We start from the raw sequence: 13,057 nt of genomic DNA on the forward strand, positions 1-13,057 counted from the left end.
TGAATTATAACCACATGTTTATTTTTCTTTCACAAAACAGGATAGAAAGAATAATAACAATAATAAAATAATAAAAACCACCCTTCGCTCTACTCCCAAGTTCTCCTGAACGCCTGCCTGGAATGTTCTTTGCATTGCAAAGAAAAGGAGGGTCTTTGAGGGGATGATCTAGCATGAGCACTAGCAGATTACATTTTCTTTTCTGGGATCAATAGCTTAGAAAACCAATTGCCTTTAGATGAAACCAGCTGATTTTAGATGAAACCCCTGGATCCAGTGACTGCTCACTGTGTATCATGAGGACAGAAGAGATGGCTGGAAACCAGATATTTGTGAACATGACCCCCTGAGAACATGGCGCAGGGCAGCCCTATTAGAGATGACAAATAAGGCAAGTGGCAATGAGAAGGGTTTCCAAATTCTGAGTTCAAAGTTGATTTCATACTATAAACATATAAATACCTTGTTCCTGGAAAATACCATTAAAAATCTTATATACACTATCAAATTGGATCTCAAAATAGTTTAATATCTAAAAACATTCTGTAGAAACACTGAATAAAGAACACCACATTGAATTTTTGACCCACCTTAAGATCTCATTCCCTGAAACTCTGTCATAAACTCAACTAACTCTATGATTTCTAAGTATATATGTAAATGTTTGCACGTATATATATATATGTGTGTGTATAGGCACATGTGTGTATGTATATGTATACATACCCCCCTACTGTCCTCATCTGAAGGAAGGTCTGACTGACTAGGCAGGATCATCCAGCTCTAAATTGACTATCCTGTGACATAGGAAAAGAAACCTCCATTTTTTAAAAAGGACTCCAGTGGAAAAAGACATAGATGAGGGGTATTGATTGTATCTTGTAACAAATGATGCAGACCAAAAACCCCACAGAACTATACATAGGAGATTTTTAACTTCCTATGCAATCCCCCTTTTCTGTCCTTTGTATATTGGAAATGTTCATGTTTGCTGATAATTATCAAATTTCTCATTAGAAAGGTGCATTTTTAAAAGGCCTTATTGGTTTGGCTGAGCTGTCTACTGTTTGCCAAATATATTTCTACATCTAATTATTAAGAGAGGGTTTCAAGGGAAGGCTTTAAGTCTCTCAGTTCCTTTTTTTCCTGTGGAGAAGGACTTTTAGAGAAAGAGATCTCCATCAGCCGTCATAAGTCATTTTGCTTTTCCCAACCTCCTTTGTAAAATAAGGTTGGACTAAATGGCTTCTGAAATCCCATCCACCAGATTTCCAGGGTCTTATGATCCCAAGTTAGGTTTTAAAATGAGAGTCAGGGTTCTTGTCTTTTCAAAATAGAACCATAGTCTGTAATTTAAGAGAACAGAAACTCATGGCTTCCTCTCCCTCTCCACCCACCAATTAAGGGATCAAGAAATGTGGGGCTCCAGGAATAGGAATGGCAAGCCCAAGTTGTTCATTCCTGAACCCTTTCCACTGGATCATGAGTCCTCTGGGACATGCTAACTGTTCCTCTCCCCTGCCATCCCCAATGTTGAAGATTCTAGAAGTGCATCTCTTCTTCCACTAAGAAAAGCATTGACTTGGTAAGTAATAGCCCACCCATACTGTAGAAATTAGGCCCCCATTTCTGCTCCCAAAGCCCTTCTTAAAATAGGTCTGGACATCAGGCCCAGCTATCTTCAGAGACTCATTTTATTTAATCCCTTGGCCCTAACCAAGCATGGCCCCAGCATCTGTGTGTACCCTTCCCCTGGTAGGAGACAGAAAGGTGGTAGCTGTTACCAGCGTTGACATGTAGTTATTTAAAACAATCCCCTGATTTACAGATGTAGCAGATGGAAATACTTAATAAAAAAAATAGAAGGAAAGAAGAAATATACCTCAAAATGTTTCCAAAAGAAACAGGGTGAGAGGTGCACCCTCCAACTGGGCTTAGCTGCTTTTGACTACCCAAGAAGAGCAGAATAATTCAGGAGCAGTTTTGCCTTTTCTTATTACTTGCTTCCTTCCCCTCCCTCATCATTCAAAGAGAGTAGAAATGAAGTCTCTGGGCAGCAGGGGAGCTGTAACAAGAGAAAATCCTAATCAAAGCAGAACAGTGGGTTTGGCCAGAAGAGGGACAGCAAGTTAAACTTTGACAAATATCAGGTATCCTATGCCTCTCACCCCAAGGTAGGCTGATGGGTGCCTGAACTTTCTAGGGGGAGAGCCCATAGTTTGTTTGCTCAAATTCTCCCTACCGCTTTTCTTCCTGTCTCAATTTTGATAGGGATAGCACACAGTGGTGATAGGACAGCTAAGTTAGAGCTAGATTTCTCAGTGATTGAGTTTAACTCCTTCCACTATGGAAGGGTCCCATTGATAGCAAAGGACTTATCCAAGATCATACAGCTTAGAAGCAATAGAACCAAGATTGGAAGCCAGATCCTTTGATACCAAATCCAGTGTTCTTCCCACCATAACAGTAGTAGGCGTTTAAGAAATGGTTGTTGAATTAATTATCAAAAGCTATGGAATGTTATGTCTACAGTGTATTATAAATCTGAAGCAAATGTTCATATTTACTAATTTATTAGAAACATTTCTTTACTGGGGGGGCTCATCTTAAGGGATCTACTGCTGGCATTTAGAAAACAATGGCAGAGGATACTTGTCCTTGCTCCTACTCTGCTGCTCCCCAACGCTGTCTTTTTACATGAGCAAAGAGGGACAGATGGAAACACTGACAGTCAATCTGTCAATTTAAAGGAACAAGACCCAAGAGGCAGAGAGGCACAATGGTAGAACCCATCCCCAACATGTGTGAGGCACAAAACTGGACAGGTACACATATAGCATCCTGCTACTCAACACCCTCCAGTTTCCACACGGGCTGCCCAGCAAAGGCTAACACTGGTAATACCTTAATAGGATTGTACACGACAAGACAAAACAAAATAAAACAAACAGCAAGAATTTCCATGTGCCGAAAGGTGCGAGGTGCAACTGTGATCTCCCCTCTCCCATTTATTTTTGGGTTTGTCCCCCGAGGACAGGATCCTCAAGGAAGTGGCTGGTCCCCAGACGCATTGCTCTTGTCTAGGCTCACACAGCCCACAGGCACAAACATCAGAGAGGGGATATCAGGGAAGAGCAGCAGACCGAGGACAATGGAACCTGGCATAAACATCCTGTCCTGGTTTCCAACGAAAGACATAAGGAGCATTGGGGCCATGTTGCCCAGCGGAGAGTGCACAGGCATCAATACTGACTTGTCCGGTCCAGAAGAAAGAAATGGACACTGAGTTTTCCCTATGTAAGGCTGCTGGCCTCAATAGGGCGTTTTTCTTCTGTTTGCCCCATCATGTTCTCTGAACATACGCCTTCATCTTCATGCCTCCGGCTCCCTTCTAAGCTGTGTCTGATGCCATAAGAAAAGTAAATCAGGAAACCTTCGAGAAAGACAAAAGACAAAAAAGTTGGCATTTCTTGCCTTTGCTGGAGTAGTCCCCAAACCACAGATGTCCATTCTCCTTTAGGGCAGGTCATCCAGTGTGAAATGAAACTTCTTCTTGCCCCAGCCTCCACATGCTCTAGTTCTAGAACTTGAAGGACCCTAGAGACCATCTGGTCCATCAGCCTCAGTATACAGAGGAAACTAAAGCCCAAGAGGAGAATTTGACTGTCCAAGGTCACACAGGTAGTAACCGTTAGCTGTGAGGCTTGAATCCGGGTCCTCTGACTCCATAGCCAGTGCTCTCTCCATTGCCCCCAATCTCATCCTCATACATCCCAATCTTATCCTCAATTCTTTTGTTTTCCTCTTAATTTAGTTGCTAAGCTAACTCGCTGAACTCACTCATTCACTGCAATTTAACCTTGTTGCAGGGGGTGCTCCTGTAACCCCCCCCCATCTCATTTCTGCAGTGGTTAAAGATTTGCAAATGCTTTCCTCATGAGAGGCAGGCTGGCCTAGACACTAAAAAAGCCAACAAGACTTAGGTTCAGGTCCTGCTTTGATATACTCTGAACCTAGGGCATCCTTTTACAGCCTTTATATGTCAGAGAAGGTAGCAAACTGCACTAATAGAGGGAGTTTCCTCCTCTGGAATTTGGTATACCAATAAAATCACAGGTCCAGCACCTCCCTATCTATTTCATGGTGCATGATTTATTATTCCCATTTTAGAAATGGGCAAATAGAGTGATTCAGATGAAGCCATTGGTCCCTGTTGTATAAATGAAGAAGTGTGGAAGGTAGGACAGAGGGGAGATGTTCCATTAGCCTTTATGGCCTCTCTGAACCAGCCACAAGATAATCAGAGCTCCTCACTACAACATAGAGTCCCCAAAGAATCCTGCAGATTCTGAAGAAGCACTGAGGCGGGGTAGGAATGGAACTAGCACCAATCTGAGGGCTTTGTTGCTGGCTGGGAGATACTTACCTATAGCCATCCAGACACTGAATCGGATCCACGTTTGTGCATTCAACTGGACCATGAGATAAATGTTCACCAGGATGCTAAGTGCTGGTAAAAATGGCAGCAGGGGAACCTAAGGACAGAGAGTCAGATTTAGGTCCCATACTCAGGAAGGCTCTGCTATTTCCATTTAAGTCACCTCTTCCCATTGTTTAAGCCAACCCCATTTGGAAAGGAGATTTCCTTCCCTAGAGTTGTATCTTCTGTCCTAACACACAATTTCCAGCGTCTCCAGAGCTCGAGTCACAATTTCTTGTCTCCTGTAGCTACTATTCCCATTCCTCAATCTAATAGATCCAAAATTTTGGTTCCAGAAGCCAACCACGAGCATCCAGAGCCTCCTGGGAAAAGTCTACCATAATTAAAATAACCTTTCCCAGGAAACTAAATGTGCCCATTAATCAAGAGTTGCCTTAATTGTGCTCTCTTCCTATAATTTGCCTGCTACCGCATATGAAAAGTCCAAGGAGATATGGAGACACATGAAACTAATACAGGGAAAGACCACCAGAGAGGTTATGGCTACATTAAAAGAATAGTCAAGGCAACAAAACTTCATAAGCACTCTGATATTCAGAGGTCACACAGAACAAGTACGTTGTCACTTTCATCATCTGTTAAAATTGACATTCTCTGGAAAAATACTCCAAATCAGTAAAACAAAAGACATGCAAATCAAAACAATGCTAAACTTTCAGCTCACATTCTACAAATTGGCAAAAATGACAAAAATGATAAGTCCATGTTGGAAAGGCTGTGAAGATGAGTACATTAATATATTGCTTGTGGAGTTTTGAAATGGTACAACCAATTGGAAAGCAATATGGAATTATGCAAATAAAGTGAATTATGTTCATACCCTTTGAATCAGAGACTCTATTATTGGGCTTATACTTAAGAAAATTATTAATTAAGAAGAAAGTTCACAGATATTGATAGCAGCACTTTTGTGATAGCTAAGAACGAGAAATAAAGTAGATGCTCATCAATTGGGGAATGGCTTAAACAAATTATGGTATAATATTGATGGTGCTATAAGAAATGATGTTTGATGAATACATCTCTATAAATTGGTCTATATAAATTGATTCAGAGTGAAGTCAATAAAGCCAAGAAAATGTATAATTACAACAATATAAATGCAAGAACAGACCAAAGGACCAAAAATGAATGAACATAATTATAAAAACCAAAGTGACTTGAATGAAGAGATATGAGAAGAGAGACCCAGTTCATCCCTTCATGGAGATGGAAAATTCAAAACTATTGCACATGGTACAGATCTTCAGTATTTTTTAAATGTATAGATTGATTGCACTGATTTTTCCCCCTTCTTTTTTTGTCGGTAAAAAAATTCATTATATGGAATGACTCTGGGAGGTGGAAAGATTATTGAGGAAAACACTGGTGATTTAAAAAACAAAATATCAACAAAATACGGCTTTTAAAAAATGGACATCTCTTGGCTATGAGATCCTTAAATTCTCATTGCTCTCAGTAAATGTGTTGCAGAAAAGGTGCTAACCTGCATTGATAGGGGCTGCTTCCTCCTCTGAGAGATCCCTCTATCAATGAGGTCACAAGTCCAGATTTTAGATGAGAATGGAGATGAGAATAGAAAATAGCTCGCAGTAATGCTTGATTTAGAGACTTGCTCCCTTGGTTCAGTGCTTGGCAATGGTAGGCATAAAAATGATGATTAACTTGACTTGTTCTGGCCATGGAACTATAGGTCATGATAGGAAGAGTACAGTGTGGAACAGCAGTGCCCTGGACACAAGTAGTGTGTGACTGGAGAAAAGAATAAGTTGGGCATCCAACAAAACAGCTGGTTGATAAAGCACTGGCCTCACATCTACCAACAGTCAAATAACCAGAAGTAGATGGTCCCACGGCACAGTGGCCAGATCCTTGAAGGAGGATCCAGAGAAGGGTCTAGCCAAGAACGATCTCCTTCTGGAAAGAAGAAGGGAGCCAGGGCCACTGAAGTAATAAGAAATCATTATATTCAAAATATAAAAGCTATTCTAAAAAAGCTAGCTGTAAGTAAGCTAGTAAGTAGGTGGATGGATCCTTCTGTAGGCCTATCTGGGGCAGGGATCCTCTCTACCAACCATAGATTTAGAGCTAGCAAAAACTTAAATATTTCATCCTTTCATTTTACAGATTAGGAGAGTGAGATCTGGAGGGGTAAAAGGATCTGCTCAATGTCATAAAGGAGGCATTCAGGACTGGAATTCAAGTCCCCTTTCCAAATCGAGTCTTTTCTACTGTATCAAATTATTTAGAAATGATCCTGGAGGGACAGTCTTATAAATTACTGGAAGGATTTACATGAACTGATGCAAAGTGAAATGACCAAAACCTCCTAGGAGAACATTGTACATAGTAATAGCAATATCGCATGATGGTCTACTGTGAATAACTTAGCTGTTCTCAGCAACACAATGATCCAAGATAATTCTGAAAGATTTATGATGAAATGTGCTGCTGCCCAAATCCAAAGAAAGAGCCTTTATTTTTCTTGTTTTTATTTTTATGCCTGTGTTTTCTTTCATTTATATGAAAATGTGTCTTGCATGATTACACATGTATAACATATCAAATTGCTTGCCTTGTCAATGAAATAGGAGGAGAGAGAAAGGAAGGGAATTTGGGACTTCAAATTTGAAAAAAGGATGCTAAAATTGTTTTTACATGTAATTGGGAAAAATACAATATCAAATTAAAAAAAGAAAGAAAGAACCTTGCTCCTAAGATGAGTCTTAACCCTCTAAGAGTATTTTCTTAGGGATACTTTCCATATCCCAAAGACTATTTTACAAAGAAGTTACTTAATAGAAAATTATGACATTTGATTTTTACTTGGCCCCAGTTTCTGAGACAGCAATAAAGTTACATCTAAAGAGCAAAGACAGAATAAAAATGAGACTGAAACAAAACTGACCACTCATAAAAAAAGGAATAAAAAAGGTTACTATTAGATAAATTCTCCTTGAGAGCACAAACCATGCCTTTGTTAGTTCTAAAATCTTTTTTGTCTCATTCATTTCCTATTTATCCTATATATCATTTGTTTGCACAAATTTGTTTACATGTTCTCTGCTCCATTAGATTGTGGGCTCCTAGAAGGTAGGACTGGTTTTTGTCTTTCTTTGTATCTCCAGCATTTCGTGCCTGACACATAGTAGGTGCTTTAATAGATGCTTATTGACTGGAATACCACTTTGCCTATCAGAGGCGTCCAAGACATTGGCTTAATTCAGTTCAATTCAATACTCAGCAAGCGTTTATTAAAGAGTATGCTTCTGTGAGGCACTGTGTTCCATACTAGGGAAACGAATAATAGAAATGAAATGGAGATGAAAAAACAATTCTTATGCTCCAGGAATCTTGGAAGTACAAACAAGGAGTCAGAAGATGAATATCAGATTATTTGGAGTGGAGATTAGTCCATCAGAAATTAGGGAGGGGAGCACAGAAATAGGAAGAGGCCCAACAGGTCTACCTCCAGATCCCCTCAATGCTTGACCATCCTTGGCTTCTAAACTGTTCATAAGCTGTGGTCATTTAAGTTTCCTTCCTTTCACAGGTTACCATTTTTTCCAACTCTTCAATGATATTCCATCAGGGTTGGGGCTCTGAGCACTTACCATAAAAGCCACTTTCTGTTCATTCTGAGGCTGCCTCCAGATGACAAGGATGATGCTGATGATAAGGAAGACAAGGACAGAGAGAAGACCAATGCTCCACGACTCCAGATTGGTAACGGCATGAATCCCATAGGTCATCAGGATGCTGAGCCCGAGAACCAGGAATGCTTCACCCCAGACCCAGGGATAAAGGAGAGATTATGGCTCAGACCAAGGGTCATATAAAGGGTCAGTTTTCCAGTACTACCCCTTGATCACTGTCTAGAGGCAAAGCACTTAAGCTGGACAGAAAGCCAGTGTCAGAGTCAGGAAGATTTGTGTCCTGCCTCTGACCCGCAGAGTCTTAGATTTATAGGGGAAAGGAATATTGGAGTTTCTTATGTCCATTTTAGAGAGAAGCCCAGAGGTGAAATGGCTTGCCTCAAGGTTATCAGATATCCAGAATTTGAGACAGAATTTCCATCTAGAATTTCTGGCTATAAGTCCATTGTAGTAATACCCGAGGTAAGATTTAAGATTCTTTAAGTGGCAGAGTCCAAATTTGTATTGGTAGAAGGAGCTCCCAAATATAAAGTTAAATATATAGATAAAATCACTTAATTTTTTTTCATTAAAAAAAAGGAAAAAGAAGGCAAATTTCACTAACAGAAGCTGGAGATTTCTATTATCTCTTTAGCTGATTTTAAATTTCTGCTCTTCCATCTTCTGTTTATTCAATTCTAGGTCTAACTCCCTCGTAGGCTGTGGTCTACCATGGTTTGGGAAATATTAGAATTTGAAAAAGGGGGCTTTCCAAGAATTGCTTTTCAACCTTGGTTTTCCTCCACAGATGGTCAGAGTGGTCTCTTCCTCGTACTAGAGCTTTTGCTGAGGAGGATTTATATGCTGAAGCTTAAAGAGTCAGTTGTATATTTGTCCTCTGAGAAAAAGGGCATTTGGAGAATCACACAATAACCACAGAATATAGAACATGAGGTTGTGGGAGTTCAGATTTAGACCCTTTAAGGGATCTTAGGGATCAATTATCTAATTCCAGCCTCTCATTTTATAGCTGAAGAAATAAGGGGCCAAAAAAGTGGAAGAACCCTGGTTATGATCAATTCAAATCCAGGTCCTCTGATTCTAAATTAATCCAGTTCTCTTTCAGTAATGCTGGCAAAGACACTAGGGTGATAGGGAGCTGCTCTGCCCTGTGACTACTGTTCTACTCCCCAAAGATTTCTCTTGCCCCAGATCTGCTCTTCTTGATACTCTATTCACTTCAATATTCAAAGATCTCATGATAACCCATCCTGGGCTTTAACTACCCAGCATCTTGTATTGTTACAATGGTGGCTACATTGGATTGGGAAGGACATTTGCCACATAGCCATCAATAACTCTAAAGGGAGGCAAAATACCAGAGAGAGAAGATGAGAGCTTGTGAGGGAGATTCTGGGGCAGGGAGTGTTTTTCTGTACCCTCAGCTCATGTTTCTTTCTACATGGGCAGTACCATAACTAGTATGAGACTCCCAGCACCATCCAAGGGTGCTTTTTCTTCCACCGTTTGGCTCCATCGTATAGTGGCAGTGACCAGCCCCACTCTCCTCAAAGATATTTCCTGCCAACTCTAGGCTAGTTACTTAATCAAGATGGCTAGTTAAGGTGGAGCATAGCTCTTTCTAATTTGGGGAAGGACTCACCTAGCAGTCCCACCAAATAGCTAACAAGAGATGCCGATTGCTGGGTGGGCAACCGAGAGGGCTTGAGGAGGGTCTGCTTGCTGTTCCCAGGTGTTGGCAGCAGGTCTGCAGCTGCACCAGAGGTCAAGGCTTCCTTCTCTGGGCAACATTTTGTCTTCTGGTGAGTCAAGCTGGGCTGGTACCTGTTCCCAAAGACAGATCGTATCATTACATGCCATCAATTTTCCCTCCATCACATGTTATCTAGAACAAGTGACTGCAGCTGATCCCTTCTGGGATCATAGGATATGAGCCTATGCTCTGAGATTTGTGACAATGGCTTTCTGGATCTCAATACTGAGTTCTAGCGACATGCCTCAGGTCACACACCATTATGTGTTAGGACAAGTCAAACCACCTCCAAACCCAACCTCTTCCCCACTTAAATCACAAGACCACTGAACACACAGCCCAGAAAGACATGCCCTGTTGTTTCTACATACTCAAGCTAATCCAGTCTAGAGATTCTTAGCATGAGATCTCTGCGTGGAAACAAAACTCCTAATAGGGCAATGAGGGGGAAGAAGAGGAGGAGAAGGAAGAAGCAATAAGGTGAGACTTTGAAATAGGAACCCACCTGAGGATGAGGACACAAGCAGCGACAAGTGAATAGGCTAGGAGGGTCCCAATAGACATCATATCCACTAGAGCCTTCAAGTCAAAGAGGAACGCCATGACCGCTGTCCAGAGAGAAATAGAGAGAAGTCAATATAACAAATCAAAGCCCCGAGATTGTCACTAAAGGCTGTTAGTTTAGGAACAGCAGAGTTTAAGGGGTGTATGTGCCTAGGTATGTGTCTGTGTATATGTGTACATAGTGTATAACTACAAACCAAAGTATTGTAGGATGCTGGAGCTGGAAAGAAATCACTTAGACCAACTTAATTATTTTATAGAAGAGGAAACTGAGGGAAGATGAATGCTTTTGACCAAGCACCTCTCAGATGGCCCAATCCCTCACCTTACTACAGAGATGAGGATGGGAGGCCCAGGGTCATATAAAGGACTCTAATGCTAGAGCTGAAAGGTCTGCTCAGAGATCATGAAATCCAATCCACCTTCACCATACAGAGGTACTCTGGCTTGTGGAGAAGAGGTGACTTGTCCAGGATCACACAGGAAATGTAGTAAAAAGAAGGTAAAGAGATAAAAAGCTTAAGAGGCTAAAAAAAGGTAAGAAACACCTTGCTGGACGATGCTGGGAAACACTCATTGTCTTGAACTTTCCATCTAGAACTGGCCAACTAGAACTTAGGGTTCCATTTCCAGTTTCTCACCAGTCACCAATCATGTTCTAGGAGAGCTAACTGTCCATCTCAGCCTGAACTTGACTCTGTGATGGAATAGGCATCCAAGACTCAGAGCTGAAAGGGACCTATCCATCCCAACCCCCTTATTATACAGAGGGGGAAACTGAGGTCTATGGAGAGAAACTGACTTTTTTAGGGCTATAACCAGGATTCTGGTTAGAGTTGGAAAGGTCTTTGGAGACATATAGTCCAACCTTGTCATTTTAAAGATGAATTTTTTTACTGAGGTCTGAGAAGTTGAGACAGAATACTCAACATTTAACTCCATGAAGCCTCAGTTTCTCTTTTTGTAAAATGAAGGGCTAGAGTTGAAACCTTAGGTTCTTTCTTGCCAAAATCCAATTCGAATTACACCATGTGACATCCTATAGGTTAGGTAGACTGGGCAGGGAGTTTATCCTTATTTTATGAAGGATAAACATTGAAGCACCGAGCCTTTCGGTAGCTTGCCCAAAGTTACCTAACTGGTTAAGAATAGAGTAATCATTTCCTTAGCACTAGCTCCCGGAGCAAATAAGCCACTCAACAAAGGGCACAATTCTTCCATTGCATTTGATCAAATTCCTATTCTTCTCCAATCACAACAAATCCTGACGTGGAGAGAATGAGAACTTGGCAGATTTTTAATGGTCAAAAGTAGTGTTTACAAGACCAGAAACAAATTCAAAATTTGACAGGACTTTCCTTTTAGAATTATATTCTAAATATATAATTAACAAATCTGTGCAGTTGAGAACTTCATGAATATCACAAGATTGCCAGATCGGGGTCTTTCATCTTTCCTTGGGATGTTTTGAGTGGCAGGGGATGGCAGCTTCAACTACACTTTCTACTGAAGATAATCTCTGCATCTGAGATAGGTAAAGCTCCTTTTGCAGGTTTTTCCCTACTGGTTTTAGGGCACAGAATTTGGTCCTTTGAGAAACTAGCATATTGCTTCCTCAAACTCTTCAAGGACCATGCTGAGAAATGGCTCCTTGAAAAGAAAGCTTAAACCCCCTACTCCCAGTTAATGAACAACTTAGTACCCAAACTCTTTGCCCCAAAATATTCCCAGGCAAACCACTGGACCTTGCAAAAGGGTACATATCTTCTTCCTTGGTCTACCACAAGGATGGAGAGGATCTGATGCAGATCTTGGAGAGATTTGGAAATATAGGTTTGATTTGCAAACAATTTGGTACCAAAACATACTCCTGCAAATTGGATGGTTGGATGAGGGTGGTCTGTCTTTAGTTTTTAAAAAAAATCTTTTCAGTGGGTACAGAGAAAGAGGGAAATGGAATCTTAAGTTAATGTGCCTTTTAAAACCAGTGGGTACATGCACACACACACACATACACACACACACTTTCTCACAAAGTGCTAGTTCTAGCTCTGCCCTGGGTGGCTCAGAATATACATGATTTCTGTACTAAACTCTGAAATACTGGAGCCAATCTTAGTTTATTGCACTGGCCCTGTGACATACCTAAAAACAAAGTGTTATTGGGATATTAAAGCTAGTCCTGGGAAAAGCTAACTCCCTGGGAAAGTCTTCACCAGGCAAATATACTTCTAGGAAACAATCCATTTTCTCCTTCTGCCTCCAGGTGTGGCAAAACCCACTCCTCTCTTTATTTATGCTAAGGCTCCAAGCTTGCAATTTCTTTTTTTTAAAATTAAAGCTTTTTATTTTTCAAGGCATATACATGGAAAATTCTGTGACATTAACTTGAAAAACAAGATCGCAATTTCATTGGAGGTCAAAGTTCCTCCTGAGTGAGGTATGAATTTGCCTATTGTTGAAAAAGTATAATATCCACTCACATGAAAGAGTGTTCCAAATCACTACTGATCAGAGAAATGCAAATTAAGACCACTCTGAGATACCACTACACACCTGTCAGATTGGCTAAGATGACAGGAA

At 40.7% G+C, this 13,057-nt stretch overlaps 1 protein-coding gene across 7 annotated transcripts in view; it reads right to left on the reverse strand.

Moving 5' to 3' along the window:
- SLC7A2 (solute carrier family 7 member 2) overlaps positions 1-13,057 on the reverse strand; it is a 64,346-nt gene continuing 51,289 nt past the window's right edge. For all 7 annotated transcript variants that reach the window (XM_074275709.1, XM_074275713.1, XM_074275711.1 and 4 more), the window contains exons 8-12: positions 10,416-10,518; positions 9,800-9,981; positions 8,116-8,282; positions 4,427-4,535; positions 1-3,433 (exon numbers count right to left, since the gene is read on the reverse strand). In XM_074275709.1, coding sequence (XP_074131810.1) covers positions 3,294-3,433; positions 4,427-4,535; positions 8,116-8,282; positions 9,800-9,981; positions 10,416-10,518 — 701 coding nt within the window. In that variant the 3' untranslated portion in view covers positions 1-3,293. The remainder of the gene's footprint in view (positions 3,434-4,426; positions 4,536-8,115; positions 8,283-9,799; positions 9,982-10,415; positions 10,519-13,057) is intronic.

Source organism: Sminthopsis crassicaudata, chromosome 6, assembly GCF_048593235.1.
Source record: "Sminthopsis crassicaudata isolate SCR6 chromosome 6, ASM4859323v1, whole genome shotgun sequence".
Lineage (NCBI taxonomy): Eukaryota > Metazoa > Chordata > Mammalia > Dasyuromorphia > Dasyuridae > Sminthopsis > Sminthopsis crassicaudata.